This window comes from Fistularia commersonii, chromosome 2 (genome assembly GCF_037954325.1).
Source record: "Fistularia commersonii isolate RoL2024-O1a breed Wild chromosome 2, RoL_Fcom_v1.0, whole genome shotgun sequence".
Lineage (NCBI taxonomy): Eukaryota > Metazoa > Chordata > Actinopteri > Syngnathiformes > Fistulariidae > Fistularia > Fistularia commersonii.
Window position 1 is genome coordinate 9,153,162 of NC_141285.1, and position 20,904 is coordinate 9,174,065.

Genomic DNA, 20,904 nt, shown 5'->3' on the forward strand with positions numbered 1-20,904 from the left:
ACAAAAACTCTGCATGAGTGTAACCCAGAAGGACTACTCAACGCAGTTTTCCCATTTTTGAATAGTTTGATTACTTTTTAATTTTGAAGCTACAAATATGATTTATTCCATATAGAAGTAAAACTGACAAGCCAGAGAATATAGGTTTGCAAGCTATAAAGTCTCAGTTATTAGGTCTCAAGATGTAATTTCTGAAGCTCTCAGCAGCATGAGGGGCAATGACAAAAAGAGGCTGAAGGGCCAAGACCTTTGGTCTCATTTAGTTTCCAACAGCTTCACCGTCTGCTCTCCACAATTCAATATCAGTGGACCAGGGAGGGCCAAAGGGAGAAGGACAGGAGCCAGGGGCAGGATGTCACGTCTATACATGAACACACCAGCCAACCCTGCAGGACTCTGCAGGGACACTCTGTCCCAGCTTGAACAACAAAAAAGAGGTTCTGAAACTAGCCAGGCAGCCTCCTGTTCCTGGCTGGACTCCAATAAACAGAATTGCAAGCAAAAAATTGTCCAAATGTATACAAGGGATATTATTGAACGACTAAAATATTGATAATCACACAGACATTATGCAAACGTGAAATTTACTATTCTTCGTATTCTCAACTGTTATTTTGGATATCACCAATACAGGTCTGGACAAAGAATAACATGTTATTGTTGACATTATAGCTGAAAATCAATGAATATGACAGTTCCCTAAAAAAATCAAAGGCAATGGTAAGAGAGAAGGTAGGTGAGTAAAATTGAAAGGAGTGGTGTTCAAGGGCCATGAGTGGTGTCCAGCTGGGTTCAAGTACTGGTGTTTTGGTCTTCAAAGGACGCTTGCAGATGGACTGAAATCCAGAAAACAGTAAACCTCCAGCACAATGAAAGTGGAGTACGGGGGCTCCCTACTGCCGCTGCTTCAACAATTCAACATTACGTCTGTGCATTGATGAATAACATGGACTCATATGCAAATTGGACAATGCAGGGAGACACTGTGCAAGTGCTGAGTGTATGTTTGAGTGTGGGTGTTTTTCCGTGAGTGTGAGAGCCCTAAGGTGGGAACTGGGCAACCTTCTCACCCTTGTTCTGTGTTTGTCACCAATGGCAGAATGGGAAGTGAGGAGGTTGTGTACAAGATGGTGCACTGGCAAACACACAAGAACAGATATGGGGGTTGGGGGAGTAAATACCAATGTAGGGGGGTTAGGCACTGTGGTAACAGTGCTCTCAGACAAACAGCATAATCAAGATTCAACACACAGAAACATAATCAGAGCAAACACACACACTCACATGCATCCCATACACACTCCAAAACGGAGAAAACGGGCAAAGCACTGTGCGAAAAAAGATGTAAGGATAAAAAGATGTGGCACTTTGCCATAATCCGTAACAAGACATCACTCTCCCATGGACAGACACAAGCTCTGGGAACTTTGGAAAGAAATCACACAGAAATAGTGGAATTAGTAGATCAGTAACACAAAGAAAAAAGATGAATAGTTTTAAGTGACAAAACTAATGGGCTTGGAAGGGCTGCTTTATTTTCTTTACCATCTGAAGCTATAAATCTTTGAGCTGGTATTGTCAAGAAAGGGCCACAAATCTTTTCCCGTATTCAAATACATTTTAGGTTCAAAAGCATTTCAACAACTTTATTAAAGATATGGATATTCAGAGGTATCTGTGCAAATGTGAAAGTTACTTCATGGTCCTGATATTCAGGTGTGATTACCAGTGGGACCTCTCCCTCAAACTTTTATGCCTTATGCAAAGTTTCCTCTCCCATCTGTCCCTTTTTATTTCTTGTTCTCAATATAAAGACCGCCTTCACAGGGCGTACTCCATTAAATGCCTTCACAGGCCTGCTTGCTTTTGTCCCCACTGTCATTAGGTTTAATGAGTGAATCACAGTTAAAGTCTTTACACCACTTGCATGGGCATCGCTGCTATATTGCAAACCCTCCCTGTACAAGAAATATAAATACAATGCATATGAACTGCATTTGTTTTTTATAATAAAAAAAATACACATTTCATATATAAATGAGGCGTCATGTCATTCTGCTCTTTTATAAGTTGGAAGCTAGGACATTAAATGTATTTAAGGCAGATAATGCTAATTTAATGTGACTGCAGCCTGAGGAACAAGCCACTTTATACACTGGTCTGACAGGGTAGAACACAATCAGCAGAGGGAAGGAAAAAACAGGATGCATTTCTCACAAGGATCTTGTAACTGACTGACACATAACTGCATTATGTGGATGTGTCTATCATATAAATTAACTTCTAGTGTTTTACTGCCTATACACCCCACATACAGTACAGAGCAGATACCTTGATACCCATTAATGTAAACTGTAAGATTCAAAGTGAAGTAAGTAAGTACATAAGACCAGTCACGGTACCAAAGAAAAAAGATCTGATCATAGAGCAGCGTTGTTCTTACATATTCAGCTTACGGCACAAATCGTACTGAGTCATTGCCCTTTATTTGGAATCCCTTATGTAAATGACATTTCATCCATAGGCACTTGTTTTATTTTGCTCCTGTCATATCATAATGCCACAAACATTTACCCCATAACACACTTTATTTAAATTTAATAGATGAAGCTCTGTTACTTGAGATGTTGTCATGTGTAAAATACACCACAGTAAACAGTATTTTTTTTTCTGACAAACCATAGTAGCATATTACATATGGAACATCTTAGTAACACCACCAAAAAATATTAATGTAGAAACAGTTAAAACATTTGAACACAACATAAATGATGTACTATATGTATATAATTCAGTATTTCAATTGGGCAAATGTATTGTCCAATGCATGACTGACTCACTGAAATGCATTAAAGTTCAGTTAATAATGAGGACACATCACTGGATCACTGAGATATGCCAACATACCTTATAGCGCATCTTGGGACAGGAGTGTATGTAAAAACCCAGATAGTAGAAGGAAAGCCTGGGTGACTGTTTCTGCAGCTGCCTGGTGAAGGAAATCTCCCTGTAACAATGAACACATGAATATAACTTTTTAGACAGGAACTAATGAGAACTGTATAGTTTACGCATTTAAAACAGTAGTCATACATGTTTGTTATGTTTAAGAAATATTATTATAACCCATTAAAGCAGCCTCACTATCTCTTAATAACATACTTCCTGTCCATGCAAATATGAAAGTGTCTTTGGTTTTTGGTGATCATTTTATATTTCGCATGGGAAAGTCAATAGTTAAGGATATTATTCTACTGCACATTATATTTGCTTGCTGTCATATATTCACTTTTCTAGTTAAATATTGTGAATGGCAAAGACCAATAATGTTGACTTGTACATTGTTCTTGTATTCATTCATCCTATACAAGGTCATAGATAACTTAAAGCAGGCCACATATGGCAAAAGGTGGGGCTTAGCGTTGATAGGCTACCAGCCTATCACAGCGCTGAGACAAGACAAATTGTTAACATTCACAACTGAATAAATTAAGACCTGTAATTACTTGAATGTTTTTGGTCAGTGGGGCAAAATACCAGATGCACAGAAAACTTCTCATAGCCCTGGAAGTGTTTATCAAAAAACATCCATAGCAGTTTCTTGGTAAAGTGCCACTCTAAAACTGAACAAGGCATGTCCCCAAAATACTGAATACACCTGAGAAAAAAAAAAAAATCCATTATATAATATGTTAATTATCAACTGTAGTTTCTAATCTACATCTATTTATCTAACTTCAGACCAAAGATCAGGACTAAAGGTCAAAATAAAAAACATTATTATTAAATAATCAACAATAGTTTAACTGAGCTTTGCCAATGAAACATGCACATTCACCTTGCAGCAACCTGTTTGCAGCCCTAAGAAAGCACAGAGCCAACATGAACTGAGGCACTGACATTGGTGTGATAGAAACAGGTGCCATTGCTTCAAAAAGCTTTGCTGCTCATTTACACCTTCCTGTGTTGAACAGCTGATCAAACTGTAAACCAAAAGACCAATAAAAATTCTGGACACCGACTCTGGTTCTTATTATTTCTGTGTATCTGAGATGTATGTGTATAGCTCTGTGATAACGTAGAGCAGTATTTGCTTCTTCTTTTTTCATTCTCAACGGAGCTTGAACTGATGTGTGTCAAACACAATCAAAAACATTGTTCGACTAATTTTTGCAACTTCATTTTTCATTCTTTTGAATTGATATTATTAAGGATCTTTAAGGATGCAAGTAGTGCTGTTCAGAAATATCTAGCATTGAATACAGGTGGGTCAGTCAAGAAAATGCTCAAAGTGCAACTGGTTCAAGGTGATTTTTTATTGCTGAGAATAACCTAGATTAAGTCATGAATATGTTGGAAAAGAAATGTCACTAATACTTTAGCATAAGTGTGAAAAAAATGTAATTAAAATGTAGCTTTCTTCAAATTAAAACCCGCTGGTATATCAGACTGGAGAGCTAGCCGCGATGAAGAAGTAAACACCCACAGTGATAAGGCAGCTTTTTGTGGTCTCATTTCAGATAAAACAACTGCACATCTCACCAGGCTCTCTAGGAGAAAAGAGGGCGGTGAAAAGAGAAAGCACGTAAAATAAAGATTTAGAACTTGGAAGATTTAAACAGCTTCTTCAACTACAGTAAATGTCTTGCCTTCTTTATTTTTCCTCGAATGGTTTCTTTCTTAATTGCATCCCTTTGCTCAAGAGCCTATTTTCCCTTTCCATCTGCTGTTTCCTTCACTATTCCAAAACTAAATTCCAGCTGCTTTTGTTTCACTCTTCCTTCCACCGCTCTGTTTCAACCACACAAATGAAGAGGGGGGGGGGATTCCCCTTTCTTACAATACTTCAGAGAAATAGGCCTTAAAATAAAATAGATGCACTGAAAAATAAGACATGGGACAAAGCTGGCCAAGGAAATGAGGGGGAAAGATGTGGAGAGCGCAAGCAGGGGGAGAATATAAAAGAGGAGGGTTGAGAAAGAGAAAGGGAGGTAGAAGAGAGGCAGCTAGAGCGACGAGGTGCTAGAAGGTCACCCGCTTGCTGCCAGGTTCTTGGGTTCCCATCCCCTCTTCACAAAGGGCCTGAATTGTGGGAGGGGGGGGTCAAGAGAAGCGACGGGTCCATTCACAAAAACACTTGCACCCCCCTCATTTGAGCCCTTCACACCCCCACCTCTACCCCTATGGCAGCAGCTTGAGTCCACCATTATTCCCTCTTCAGCCATCTGACACTCCAGCACAAGCCAATTATCAAGGCCTCTGCTCCTGCACAGCTTCCCTCATACTGATGGGACACACACACACACACACACACACACACACACACACACACACACACACACACACACACACACACACACACACACATACACACAAACACACACACACACACACACACACACACACACACACACACACACACACACACACACACACACACACACACACACACACACACACACACACACACACACCACAAAGGGCCTGTGATAAAGCATACCTTGAGGTGCTTAATGTTGCATCTGTTTGGAAACTATTCTATTACAAACTATTACAGGACCTGTGCTGATTAGACAGATTTATACATTTAAAACCTGGCATAAGTCAATGAACCATAATGACTATCCAATTGCTTATCTTTTGGAGACATGTTAAATCTTTGCAGGTTCACTCAACTGTTCAAACTTCCTCACTACTGCATTTCACCTACTATAAATTGATGTCATTAAGTGACAAGTATAAAAAGAATTATGTAAAAATAATGGAGATAAAAGCAGCAGTCAAACCATTCAAATTTGATTTTCCTTATCTGCTTCTACCTTCAAAAAGATCTAATGCAGGCTACATGTTCATCTTGAAAAAACATTTAACTTAAAGACAATTGTATTGATTTACATGTAGTATCGGTAGATTCTAAACATAGTAGAGCAATCCAGCTGAGTTTCCAACACAAACTGCCTTTGGCACCTTATTTTGTGCCTCTTTTCTTCTCCTATTTCAGCCATCAGGACCGAGTCCAGCATGATATTCCTCAACATCACCATCTGCAGTTTCCCCTGTTAAATTACACCTGTATACTTACTTTTAGGGTAAGAGGACAGACACACAAACAAAATGTGTATGAAATAATATTATTCATTATGAGAGTTCATCACCTGAATTTCCCCTATGGGGATCAAAAAAGTATTGTCTTTTCTTAAATAAACGTGCAGAAAAAAGTCAGCTTCTATCTGTAGGGGAAAGAGTAATTGCCATTACATTTGCTTGTCTTTCAATATTTCTCCCTTGATTTTTGTAACATGCAAGTCCTCTATTATTCTGTGAATCCTTTTGGGCCTGCATATTTGTATGTGGATGAAGAATTAGTGCTTTGTTTCAGTGGCATCCTCTATGAAGAAGAAATACTATCAATCGTAATCGATGTTAGCACAAGTTTTTAAGTACGTGTGGATTCGTATTCCACATGCACTCACTACTTCTAAATTTTGGACGTAGTCCGCCAGGCTCAGCAGACTAGGGAGTGTCCAGACTTGATCAAAGACTTGGGCTCTTATGTCTGTAAACACATAGGAGGATTTCAGTCCTGCTGGCTCCATTCTCCTAGAACTCCTCCACATACTAGCCATCGGTCTTAGTGTTTTGCTTTTGAAGTCAGGTGTCCCCCTTAATATGTGCAAAGCCTGCCAGTCTCCCTTGCTGAGCTAACCTTGTACGCAACGACACAAACACACAAGAATAAATGGTCACATCTCTAATACTGTACACCTGTACACACTAAGTATTGGGCTCGGATAATTTCATCCCCCACATCTGTGCAGAAATATTTTAAAAAGCCTTTCTCACCTTATTGGGTTACCTTTTACAGGAAACGCCAGATATGTATCTGCATGTGGCTGTAATGTGTATGTTCTCTTATTTCATCCTGGCAGAGAAAACTGTCGTCAGCTGAACCACAAACTGAGCACTGCCTCCCCCAATCAAGTGTGAAGACAGAGGTATTTTCCTGACCAGCACTACAGGGCACTTACAGTATGAAGATCTAAGGAAAGACAAAATTTGGGAGGAATCGAGAAGATCTGGAGGCATGGAGAGAGCAGGTTAGAAAGAGGGCAACTATAAGGGAATGAAAAAGGAGGAAGATTGATAAAAGAACAAAGGGAAGTTTGATCAACAGTGAAAAGCAGACATTTTATCTTGCATTTCAACACAATCTACAGTAATTGATCTGAAGTCACTGTTTAATGATTGATAAACATGGCTTGAAAAAAAATATATATTAAAAGGGTTAATGGGGAAGATTTTTTTTTTCTACCCAAGCATTCACCTGAGAGCAGAGTAGGAGCCCAGAGACAAGGCTGCAAAGTCTGGGTGGTAATACAGGTAGACAGAAGACACACATGTAGGCAGGATATCGATCACACCCACTGCCACAATGCGCCCATCCAGCCAATACTGCTGGTGAAAAGAGCCATAACCCATCTCAGGACCATCGGGAGAGTGTTCAGCCTGAGAAAGAACAAAGAGAGACAAACCGTAAGAGAATATGGTCACTGGTTGGCTCTAATGCTGTGGTTAGCTCCTTTTGTGTGCTATTCCATAGGCCTGTTTTATCTCTAATATATATAGTATTTGCAATGCGCGCACACACACGCGCACGCACACGCACACGCACACGCACGCACACGCACACGCACACACACACGCACACACACACACACACACACACACACACACACACACACACACACACACACACACACACACACACACACACACACACACACACACACCTGTATGATGGCGTATTAGCTTTCCCCTGCCAGGCCTCACACATTATGTGTGGGGGTGTACAGTAGCCTTCCAGTCAGCCTGCTAATGGTTCCCAAATGTGAAGTGAGAGCAGGAGCAGGGTGGAGTTTGGTGATGGCGGAGGGGGGGCTGTGGCCGCAGAAACACTCCAGGAGAGGGCTTTTTAATAAAAGACCCTGCATGAGCAAAATCCATTTCACCAGGCCGTGGAATGTTGCCAGGCTTTCTCCTACATGTCTGAGTTTGCTCTCCCCATGTGGCGTGGACAAGTTATAGGTGTTCACCTACACAGTGTAGTCTACACAATTAATTAAACAGCAATGCAAATGATACTTGCTGCATTTTTCATTGGGGATTAGCATGTTGAGTTTTTCCAATCAAGTCACTTGATTGTTTTTATTACTGAAGCTAAAGACCAAACGTAGAGAGGTTGAGGTCAAAAGTCAGATGAAGCCAGACTAGTGTGTATTTCACGAGTGCATGAGTAGCAGGATCCTGCTGCCTCCTTGCCAGCATTCACCTGGACCCAGTTAGGTTATACAGACGCTGCTAGTTCAAGACTAAGGGAGCTAGATCAACGATCCAGAATGCAACGGGACCCACAGTCTGACCAAAAAAGGCAAAGTAAAACACACAGTTACATACACACAGCCCAGAGGGATTGACATCTCTAGCGAGATAACCGTCCTAATGTTTTCTTTGTACCAATTTGTGTTCTTTAACTAGCCCATTGAAAAAAGAGACATCACCCATCTAATGATGAGTAATAGCACTGGTCTTATGTATGACCTTTCTCATACATTAACACAGGAATTTAAGTTTTCTCCTGTGAACAAGTAAGTTGTCTGATTTAGAAGTAATCAATGGTAGAGATGGGTCCACAGGGGATTCCCTGCTGTCTGATGAATCAGCAAAAAATGTATGATTAGAGAACATTAGAGAACACATTATTTATCAAGTGCATAACTAGTTAAATGAACAAAAAGTATTTGGAATGATGACAAGATGAAGCAGTACAAAATTATCAGGGAATTTTACTTTTTGTCCAATTTTCGTGTCAGGAACTTATAATTGTCATAAAACAGACATACAGAATTAGCTCCCATCAGATCTTCATCTTCTTCTGTTTCTTCTTCTGGCTTTTCTCTTCAGGGGTCACCACAGCAAATCAACTTTCTCCATCTAACCCTCTTCTCTGTATCCTCCTCTCTCACACCAACTACCTTCATATCCTCTCTCAATACATCCATAAATCTTCCCTTTGGTCTTCCTCTAGACCTCCTGCCTGACAGCTCCGATTCCAACATCTGTCTACCAATATATTCATTATCCTTCCTCTGTACGTGACCAAACCATCTCAGTCTGGTTTCTCTGACCGTCTCTCCAAAACATCTAACATGTGCTGTTCCTCTGATAAGACTCCTTCCTGATCCTATCCATCCTCGTCACTCCTAAAGAGAACCATAATATCTTCATCTATGCGACTTCTAGCTCTGGCTCTGGCCTTTTCGTCATTGTAACTGCTTCTATGCCATACAACATCACTGGTCTCACCTCTGTATCGTACACCTTTCCTTTCATTCTGGCTGATAGTCTTCTATCGCATAGTAACTCTGACACTTTTCTCCACCCATTCCAACCTGCTTGAACCGGTCTCTTCACCTCTTTTCCACACTCTCTGTTGCTCTTGACTGTTGACCCAAAGTACCTGAAATCCTCCAACTTCTTGATCTCCACTCCCTGTCGCCTCACTTTTCCACCTGAGTTCCTCTGATTCACACACATATACTCTGTCTTGCTGCGACTAACCTTCATTCCTCCCCTTTCCAGCGCATACCTCCACCTCTCTAGATTTTCCTCAACCTGTTCTCTGCTCTCACTACAGATCACAATGTCATCTGCAAACATCATGGTCCATGGAGATTCCTGTCTCACCTCATCTGTCAGCCTGTCCATCACCACTGCAAACAAGAAGGGGGTCAGAGCTGATCCCTGATGGAGTCCCACCTCCACCTTGAACTTCTCTGTTACCCCTGCAGCACACTGCACTACTGTCTCACAGCTAGCATACATGTCCTGCACCAGTCTAACATACTTCTCGGCCACTCCAGATTTCCCCATACAATACCAGAGTTCCTCTCTTGGCACCCTGTCATATGCTTTTTTTAGGTCGACAAAATCACAATACAGCTCCCTCTGGCCTTATCTGTACATCTCTATTAGCATTCTCAAAGCAAGTACTGCATCTGTACTGCATCTTTCTAAGCATGAAGCCATACAGCTGTTCCCAAAATGCTGACTTCTGCTCTCAGTCTCGTTTCCACTACTCTTTCCCATAATTTCATTGTATGGCTCATCAACTTTATTCCTCTATAGTTGCCGCAATTCTTCATATCCCCCTTATTCTTAAAAATGGGCACATCACACTCCATCCGTCTCCATTGTTCAGGCATCTTCTCACTCGCTAATAAGTTGTTGAATAATCTAGTCCGAAACGCTTACCGCTGCCTCTCCTAGACACTTCCACGCCTCCACAGGTATATCATCGGGACCAACTGCCTTTCCTCTCTTCATCCTCTTCAATGCCTTCCTCACTTCACTTAACTAATCTGGGCTTTTTTGTGGTCTTCAATTATCACCTCCTCTACCCTTACCGCTCTTTCATTTTCCACATTTATCATCTCTTCAAAGTCCTCTTTCCATCTTCCCATCACTCTTCTAGCATCTGTCGATACATATCCCTCTCTAACCTTAATCACCAAGACCTGTTGTACATCCTTTCCATCTTTATCTCTCTGTTTTACCAACCTGTATAGATCATTCTCTCACTCCTTACTGTCATCGTTCAGGTCACCGTACACCCTTTGTTTAGCCTCTATCTTTACCTTATTCTGTATCTCCCTGTACTCCTGTCTGTTCTCTTCAGTGTCCACTACTTCTTTGCTGACCGCTTTCTCTGTATATACTCCTGTACTTCCTCATTACATCACTAAGTCTCCGTATATACTTTCCTTTCAGATGACACACCAAGTACTCTCCTACCTGTCTCCTAGATAACATTAGCTGTAGTTGTTCAATCATCTGGAAGCTCTCTCTAACCACCCAGAGCCTTTTTCAACTCCTCCCTGAAAACCATACAACACTCCTCCCTTTCCAGCTACCACAACTTTGCCCTCTGCTCTGCCTTTGTCCTCTTGATCTTCCTTGTCACTGGAGTCATCCTACAAACCACACTCCACTGCTGTCTGGCTACGCTCTCACCTACAACTACTTGGCAGTCACTGACCTCTTTCAATTTATCTTGTCTATACAAGATGTAGTCTACCTGGGTACTCCTACTTCCGCTCTTATAAGTTACCCTATGTTCCTGTCTTTTCTGGAAAAAAGTGTTCACTGCAGCCATTTCTATCCTTTTTTGCAAAACCTACCACCATCTGTCCCTCTGTATTCCTATCCGGTACACCAAATCTACCCATCACTTCTTCATCCCCTCTATTGCCTGCACTAACACACCCATTGAAGCCTGCACCAACTGCCACTCTCTCATCTCTGGGGATACTCTGCATTCCCTCATCTAGCTCATTCCAGAACTTCTCTGTCTCCTCAAACTCACATCCCACCGGCGAGGCATAGCCACTAACAACATTGAGCATCACACCTTCAATTTCCAGTTTCAGAAACATAAGTCTATCTTACATTGTTTTCACCTCCAGAACATTCCTAACAAACACCTCCTTCAAGATAACTCCTACTCCATTTCTCTTGTTGTCAGTACCATGATAGTAAAACTCTAAGCCTGCTCCTAAGCTTCTAGCCTTACTACCTTTCCACCTGGTCTCCACTTTTCTTCTCTGCACCATGTTGACCAGCTCTCTACCTTTTCCTGTCATAGTCCCGACATTCAATGTCCCTACTCTCAGTCCCACACTCTTGCCTTTCCTCTTCTCTCTCTGCTTCCGAACACACTGTCCTCCTCTCCTTCTTTGACCTACAGTAGCCCAGTTTCCATTGGTTCCCTGTAGGTCATCAGTGGCGGTTATTGGTAATCTGATCCAGTATGATGTGGTTATTATGTTTGATTCATATGTTTGGTTTTTGCAAAAGTTCTACATCGGACGCAACCCTCTGCATTTATCCAGGCTTGGGACCGGCTCAGGGAGACACTGGCCCGTGCCGCCAAGACATTTTGTAAAATAGCAATATTTGCCTTTCTTCACGCAGCTGTTAGCTCTACAATTAGATATCATAATCATGATCTCATAGGCATCGAGGGAATCAAAGACAGACACCTGGGTGATGGGAGTTAGGGTCCTTAAAGGGTGAAAGGCCCCACATCTGGAGAAAGCAGACACTAGTTGGGTATTGGTCTGGTCACCTGTCTGTGTAAGCAAGGCAGCCTGTAATTTCTCATTAAACATTCCTCCCAAAAACCACTTGAGGCTTTGTCAGGGGTTCTTTAGTGTCATTATTAACTTGTAGGTGTGCATGTGTTTGGGGGGTGGGGGTCTCAAATGTGTTTTATCAAAATTTCATAAATGTGAATGCCAGTTTTGTAGAAGTAATGGCCGCTTGAGTTTTTTGTTTCTATGTTCAGATCATGTTCAAGGCTCATTCCATCTTTCTGACCTGGGCATCAACCTAGACGACAGCTTAATGGTTCTGTCCTTGCCACTGTGACAACAACTCTAAACATTCCCTGGAATACTTCAAACCACTTCCTCTGCAGCCCCAAATCACTCTCATATGGCCTTAAGATGGAACCATGTGATCACCTTTATTAAATGAGGTAGTGTATTACCATTGCCCCCCCCCCCCCCCCTCTCCCCATCTGCTTCTACAGATATAAAACTAACTTTTTCATCAATTTCTAAAATGAAATTGTCAGGCCCACAATTCCACATGAGATTGACACGGTCTCTTTTCTAATAATGATAACAGAACGACCAATGATTGGGAATTTTTGGCCTGTATTATTTGGTAACCTTAAAGTGATAAGATAAGATAATAAGATAAACTTTATTGATCCCCATAGGGGAAATTCCTTTGTCACAGAATCATAACAGTTATTATGTCAAAAAATAAAATAAATATGAACATAAATATAGAGACAGAAGATAGCAAGACATCCACAAATAAATAGATAGCAACAACAACAACAACAGCAACAACATTAGGGATAATAATAGACAACATAAAGGAACAGTGTGGGTGAAAAATACACAACCAAAACTAAACGACAATATCGATAGAGAGACGATGCAATGAATAAAACAAATCAAGAAAAATAGGCAGGATGTGTGCGTGCTGGGAAAAACATGGATAAGAAAGACAGCAGAGTGAGGGCAGGACATGTTACTGAGTGGGATAGTGAATGGGGTAAGGTAGTGAGATTGTGGAAGCAGCACAGGTGCACTCAGGCTGGTCAGAGTTGTGTTCCACCCACACTGCTGTTGTACAATCTGAAGTGATGCTATGAGTTCTCTCAAGGCCTCAAGGATGAAAATTGAAAGCTGATCTCACAGTTTGATAATGTATCTGCAGACTTATCTGCATGTTGTACTGTGGTGCATGCTCTCAGTAAACAAATCTACTGAAACATATAGTCAGTTTTTCTGTCAAAAAAAATTAACTTCTTTTGTTAACAGCAGGAGTCACATCTCTCTGGCCATTATGAATGCCAGCCGAGTATAAACATTTCCAGACTGGTTTCACCAAAGCCAAAAACTGTGTGTTTTGTCCTTCTCATATGAATCTTTGGATCCAGAGACACCAAACACTACAAAGTAGAATTATATAATTGCTGAGACTATGACAACCTGTTAACTGTCATTGAAAGAAATGATTAATTTTTCGCATGTTTGAAAGGGCCAAGTGTGCAAGCTCATATGTATTTGCACTCAGAGATGAGACTACAGTGGATACAGCTGGCAGGTCATTAAGTTTTTGGCTTACAGCTGAAGCATGATCTGTTTGTGCGTGTTCACTATTACAGTATGTCACCTGGAACATTATCTGTCCATTTACAGGACATATCTCACTTGCTTCTAATCATTACAAAAGTAAAGAGGAAGACTAAAACGTAAAGAGACAAGCAGACAAAAGGTTTTGTGGTCAAGGCCCTTGGTCCATAAAAGTACTTTGCCACTAATCGCACCCAACCCCTGTTTGAGCATTAGGGTTACTATAGAGGACTACAATTTGACACCAGCCAGTGAAGTTATATCAATATCCATCCAGATTCCTGAACAAATGCAGTGATGACTTAACAGGACTTTTATAACAAAGGTATGAGGTGTGCCCAATCTGTTGAATACTGGCAAGATATAAGTTTTTGTTTAACACACTGACATGACAGCCAAGTTGACTTTTGGAAATAAAATCTCACTGCATTTCATTCCAATAGAAAAGGTCTCAGCATGCTTAAGGCTGGCCAAGTAACTGGCCCTCCTTCATTTGGCCCTGAAAACTTCCTACTGCACATGCCCCATAGACCCCACTGGTGTCAAGTGCAATGCATGACTCCTGTTCATCATACTAAAAAGTATTGATCTTCCATGCTGCTTTAGACAACCCCAAAGTATTTGCATGTCTGTTTTTGTATTTTATTTTTGAAAAAAGGTAATCAGTAACATCTGATGGTAATTACTTGTGTTCCAGTTTAAATAAAAAAAAACCTCTGTTATTTTCATAAAATTGACATAGGGACAAACAAGCTGGTCATATAACCTGACTGCTATTTAGCTGAAGTTGAATTTTTTGGTAAGTTGTTTACATACATTTGTATAATGTTGAGTACATCATGCAAGCAGATGAACCACACAGTCACAGGTCCATGTGGTTAGTGTGTGTGTGTGTGTGTGTGTGCGCGGGTGCTCGTGTGTGTGTGTGTTTTAATAGCATTGATTGGAGACAGATGGAGGCCAATATGCAGAAGTAGCACAGAAAAGCCACATATAATAACTGTGAAATACAGAGCATTTGGGGGAGACAAAGGCAGACCGAGAGAGAGATCTGAGAAAGAAATGAAGACGTTTGGCAGGAGGACTCCAAGCAAAAAGGGGTGGCCTCATAATATCCATCGGAGAAGAAGGAACAGTGAAGGCTGGAAGATATATGAGGCAGTGTGCCACGGAATTTCTATGCACACATGTCTGTGTATGTGTGCAAAACTGTGTAATTCAGTGTGCCTGGTCGCCAGCCTTGACGAGGTGATAAAAGCTTGTTTCCTATAAACACTAATGATGTTCATTAGTGAAGACCCAAGGGGGCCCACAGGGCAACACAGAGTGACTGTGTTTGTGTGTATCTGTGTGTGTGCCCCTGGACCTCAATCCTATTAAAGTGGCTGTTACAAGTGCCCATCCTGGGTCTAATTACAAGTGAAATTGTCCTGACCTTAAGGGTCCACTGGGATTTCTAAGCCAAGACAGTAAAAAAATTGGTGAGGCCGAGCTGTGACCATTGGGACAACCACAACTTTAGTATGGGTCCTCCTACAGATCTGCATTATTTTAATGTTATACATGTATAATTTTAGCAACTTGGTTATGAGCATGAGTTGCTATCTGATGCCAGAGGTAAAATCTTTTAAGGTGCTTAGCGAAACCAACTTTTTATCAGTTTGGTACCCAATGGATGCCCGAAGAGCTGCTTGTGCAGCCTGATATCCACCCCAGAGCACACAAAGTGAGTAGTAGTGGAGTGTCGCACTGACAAGGTTAGAAGTTAAAAGACTTGAATTAATAAAGAACTTCTCCCTAAATCCTTCAACTCCCCTAAATCCTGCTAGAGGGCTCTAGGAAAAAAAAGGTGAGCATGTGAAAGATGTCGAAAACAAATGTAAATTAATTTGTCTGTGAAGATTGTCAGCCATCCATGTCATGGTCAATCGTCAAATCTTATCATGGCAATTGGATTTAGTTTTCTCAAGAACTGAGTGTCGGAACTGCAGGAGCATCTGAGAGGTGAACATCTTAAAGAAGAAAAACTAAGTCCAGTTTCCACAACAAGATTTGACAATGAGCATAAACTGAATGTTTAGAAGTATGTCAGTTAAAGCACTAAAATCTTGAAAAACAAACAAAATAAATTATTTAATTACTTGACTTTACATGAGAGTAATATCACCTAGGTCTCAAATCATTTAGGGGAAGTCATGACAAGTGAAGCCAGTTAAATGAAGGGTTTTTTGCATTAAACTGTCAGCAAACCAAAGGCAATACAAACCTCTAATGGTGAATCACAGAGAAATCTTCGGAACTGTGGAGGAAAACAAAGGAGGAAAACAGAGGAGAAATAGTTAGTTCTCTGGGTCACCAACTCATAAATGAAAGCCATACACATCACTGCTGCTTTCTTATATAGTGTAAGCCTTCACATTTTCTCTGTCCTCAGATATCTTGTTTCAAATATCCCACATTCAAAGACTATGAAAATGGAGACTCTATTTACACAAATGAAAACATTTAGCCAATCATCTGAGGCTTACAGTCAAAGGGAGCTACAGTGACAGCTAAAACGTGCACCATTGCTGATGTGAAAAAGCCTATCTGTTAACACACAAAATATACATCAGAAATCAATTATTGTGGGAACTTTTTTTGTACAATCTACCCTTTAATGTCCATATCGTTTTCCTGCCAGGATTGAGAGCAGTGTGTTTGCAGATGAACTGGTCTGTCAGACTGAGGGATAAAAAATAGCAGAATAAAGGCCATAAAAATTGTAAAGAGTACCAGCAATGGCAGAGCTGTTGTGAAGGCCAAATAATGAACACACATGAATATATCCATATTTAACCCATATCTCAAATCTGCTACAGCCATGAACAAACGTATATCTTTAACCTTTTAACAAAGACTCATTGGCAGATATTAATCTTGTAAGAGTAGATGCAAAGTGCAGAAAACATATTACAGCTGGTCCTGGTTTTAGCCAAATCAAAAATGTATTTTTGAAGCGAATACGAATAATTTGAATATTTAAAACATTCTGCTAACAATAAACTGCAGAAGCTCTATATACATTAACTGCATAAGTCCTGTCAGTAGAATGCATTAAAGGCATAACTGAAATCAATCAACAACATGAAACATTTTATCAATGTTATATATAGTTTAAGCTTAATTCAAAAGTTATTGTTTTGTTGATATCAGTAAAACTGAATAGTTTGTCACAACCTGTGCGAGCAAATGATGGAAATAACAATATCTAAATTTGCTGTGCTGACAGAAATTTGTGGGACTCATTGTAGTTAATACAACGTAAAAATAACAAATTAATAAGTATATATTAAGAATAAGTAAAAAATTAATCTACCGTTGGCTGAAAATTAGTTTTATTTTCAACCTTTACCTCGCTTACATATTGTACCAGTATACAAAAAATTAAGTGAGTGATTTCTTCCTTGCAATTCACTGACCGCGATCTTCCAATAAAATTATATGATACAAATAGCCAATCATATTCAATGTTTTCGTTTTGAGAACAAATTGATCACAGATCAAAATCTAAAGTCACAGTATCCTGTTCTTTAATTATAAATATTACATGGAATAGCCCATTTGCTCTCCATAAACATTTCAAAATGGCTTTTTGGAAAAGCCTCTCTAAATGATATGGCAACATTAAAACCAAAGCCAATGAAAATTAGTAATTCACTGGCCAGCATTTCTGTCAAACTTATCATGATTATACATTTTCAGATACAGGGGTGCCAGAAATTCTAACAATCTCATGAATATCATGTGATATCATGTGTGTCTGTGCCTTGCAGTACAACTCTTACGAGCAAAAACGACTGAAGTCACGGTTCAGTGGGTGGGACAGTCCTGGCTTAGGTGTAACTCATTCAGTCCTGCCAAATGTTTAATCCCAAATGATCCATATTTTGTGTGTTTGTCTACTTCAGCTGACGTTTAGACTGGTGACACTAACGCGGTGCTTTAAAACACAGGCGATGTTCTGGCACAGATGCATGAAAACTGTGTTTTCAAAATCCATTTAATATGCCTGAAACAATTGCCCAAACAGTTTTAATGCTTTTTAGACACTCTCACTTGAGCTGGATCCTACTTAGAAAATTGACAAAATTAACAAAATACTGGTTCCAGTTACAAATAAAAGTAAATGAATTTATTGTCTATGCTTAGCACTTTTCCACATAGCGATCGCTCAAGGCACTTTACAGTGCATTCACACTGATGAGAATGACATCAGGAGGGCTTAGAGGTCCTTCGTCTTACTCAAAGATAATTGACCTCTGGCGGAGACAGGGATCAAACCTGGATGCCAACCGCCCAAGAGATAAATAAAGAACAAACACCTTGTAAGCAAGAGAATGTCCACCAGAACTCCTCGTAATCGGCAGGAGACATGCACTGCAACTGTGTAAACAGTTTTAGGTGAGAGTGTTTGTTTGGAGTTATATAAGTCGCACGAACTATGCTCCCTGTTGTGGTGAACAAAACAAGATGCAAAACACCACCTTTGGCCCCCTCAAGCTACACCAACGAGAAGAAGAGGAGAGGATAAAACAGGAAATTGCTCAGATGCACAAATATAAGCAATATAAATCCTGTAACTTCTGTGATGTAATTTTGACACTGCATTTCATACTCAAGTCTTGTTTATACTTGAGTATAGTTATTGCAAAAAATTCTCTTCAACACAAACACATGAAAGGAGAAGAGTACTGTGTATATACTTGTGAAACAATGCTTATGAAGCCCCTCCATGTAACTGTTATGCCAGGAAATAGTACTTTTCCACTCCTAAACCTTGCAGTGTCCATCCTCAACAAATTACCAACAGCAAAGACTCCCAATGTGCAATATTGCTGAAAGGCACAAATAAAAACTGTTGTTGAAAACTCACAAAAAAAACAAGCAGTTAACCATCAGAACAACAGCTGCAGTTATTAGATGACATCATTTAATGAGGCCACACTAAAATGCAGGCTGCTGTGTGGAAATGAGATTCTCCAAACAACCTTATAGTAAAATTGGGCATTATTTGATCCGGCGAGTGTGTGTGAAAAATCTGTGCCCTATATGTATGCAAATGCATTACTGGATGTATCATGATGAACTACAGAGGGCTCTAGGCTCCTTCCTTGTTTGGAATAGTCACTCATCCTCCTCTGTTAGTAGGAAGTTTTGAGCTGGCTGCTAGTTAATTGTATCAATAAAAGTGGGCCATGGCAGGGTTCCACTACAATATGAAAACTGCTGAGCTAAATTTACCATTTCTCTTTGGGCTAATCACACTGGGGCGACTGACTAACAATAGACAACTCATTAAAAAGACATTTGCACTCACAGGCAACCACAGGTAGTTCCAAAACGTGGAACTGACTAGGACGACAAGTAAAGAAACATGTGATACAATCCCGGCTTCCTGTCTGTGTCTAATCCACGTCTGTAAACCGAGGCGAGTATCTTCTTGAACATTCTCATCGACAACACATGGAGTCTATCACCTCTCTGCTTTCTCTCCCTTTCCTATAGTAAACACTCATCTGTGTACGATTAGAAAGGCGAGCAGCTGTCTCTAACACACACACAGAGCACTTATAAACACACCCATCTGCTTCAGCATAGTTGCTACTTAGACCATGCATGACTGTGCTCTTTACACACTCAAATTGTGCTTCTATTTTTACTGATGAGATAGCATAAAAAAATGAACAAGTAAATCAAATGCTGCTTCACTTCTCTCTTGATCAAACTTCATGTAACTGTTTCAGACTGTATACCAGAAGAGCTCTGGGATCCTTATAGCAACGTAAAGAGCGCATGATAAAAATGCAACAAACACTGACTAAAAGGAGATGGATCAACAAAGCTCTAGAAATGAATTGACAAAAAAAGAGGGGACAACTGACTATTCTTTCCACCTTGATTTCTTCAGTCTATACAGATTTACCATTTAACGTTTATTTTTTTCCAGCATTAAGATCCTTCCCATCAAGAGCAGTAAATACAGAATCAGGGAGATTTGTTTTCCTGAAAATCAATGCCACATGTGCAGAAACTCAGTCACGGCTCAGCACAACAGTTGAGAATAGTAAGTGTGAGTGAATGTGTACCTCTGTGTGTGTGTGTGTGTGTGTGTGTGTGTGTGTGTGTGTGTGTGTGTGTGTGTGTGTGTGTGTGTGTGTGTGTGTGTGTAAATAACAGCATGATAAAATGTGCTCCTCAAGTTGGACTTTATTCCTTCCACATCAACTCATGTTTCCTGACTAACTCCCATTCATGGTATGAAAGGAAAAGCATACTTCCATAAACACACCCATTTCCCTCAAGGTCTACATTGTCTAATGAAGGTACAATTATGGTAGAGAACTTAAACTCGCAAATGGACACAATACAATCTCTCCGACCATCTTTCACAGAAACAAGCTGACAGAATTCCAAATTCTGTCTCTGAGAAATATTTGAATATATATCGCCACAAAAACAAAAAAATTACTTCGTAGGCAGCAAGAATGAAATGGAAGAGTGCCCAGATTTGTCTTCACCACATCAAAAGTGTGTTCGCTATTTTTTAATAATGGAGTCAGAACAACAGGGGCCTATGAAGTCCAGACTTAAAGGGAAAGTTAAGTGGAAATGTGATGGGCCAGAAAACACTGCATGCTCAATCACCACACTTCTGGAGGGACTTGCAAGTCAAATTCTCAAGACTTGTTGCAGAGTAAAATTCAGTTGAGTTGAAAGAACTCAATATGAACTCACACTCATTATCTGCAGGGAGGCAACTCCTGAAATAACCAGAGGGCCTTACCTGACACCAATACACTTCCGGAGTTATTCAGTACAAAGTGAGGGGTTGATTCGGTGTCCGGTTTATACTTGCCATTATAATGAGTCATGTCTATTAGTGGAAAGCAGAATCTGTATATTGAATTGTACACAGGGGACAGTAATTTGGTCTGGAGAATGATCTGATTATTTATTTAACATAGTTCACAGTGAGAAAGCAAAATCTAAAAAGATGGTGGATGAGCAGGAGATATTTCTGTCTTAATCCTTGGTCAAAGGGCTACAGGGGAGGGAAAATCTTAACAGGTAAGCCGATCTGTGAAGATTCCTA

At 40.2% G+C, this 20,904-nt stretch overlaps 1 protein-coding gene across 4 annotated transcripts in view; it reads right to left on the minus strand.

Annotated features, from left to right (window-relative positions):
- ate1 (arginyltransferase 1) overlaps positions 1–20,904 on the minus strand; it is a 58,524-nt gene that overhangs the window by 19,143 nt on the left and 18,477 nt on the right. For all 4 annotated transcript variants that reach the window (XM_086166150.1, XM_086166142.1, XM_086166134.1 and 1 more), the window contains 3 exons: positions 16,036–16,068; positions 7,325–7,506; positions 2,908–3,007 (listed from right to left, as the gene is read on the minus strand). In XM_086166150.1, the coding sequence (XP_086022276.1) occupies positions 2,908–3,007; positions 7,325–7,506; positions 16,036–16,068 (315 nt within the window). The remainder of the gene's footprint in view (positions 1–2,907; positions 3,008–7,324; positions 7,507–16,035; positions 16,069–20,904) is intronic.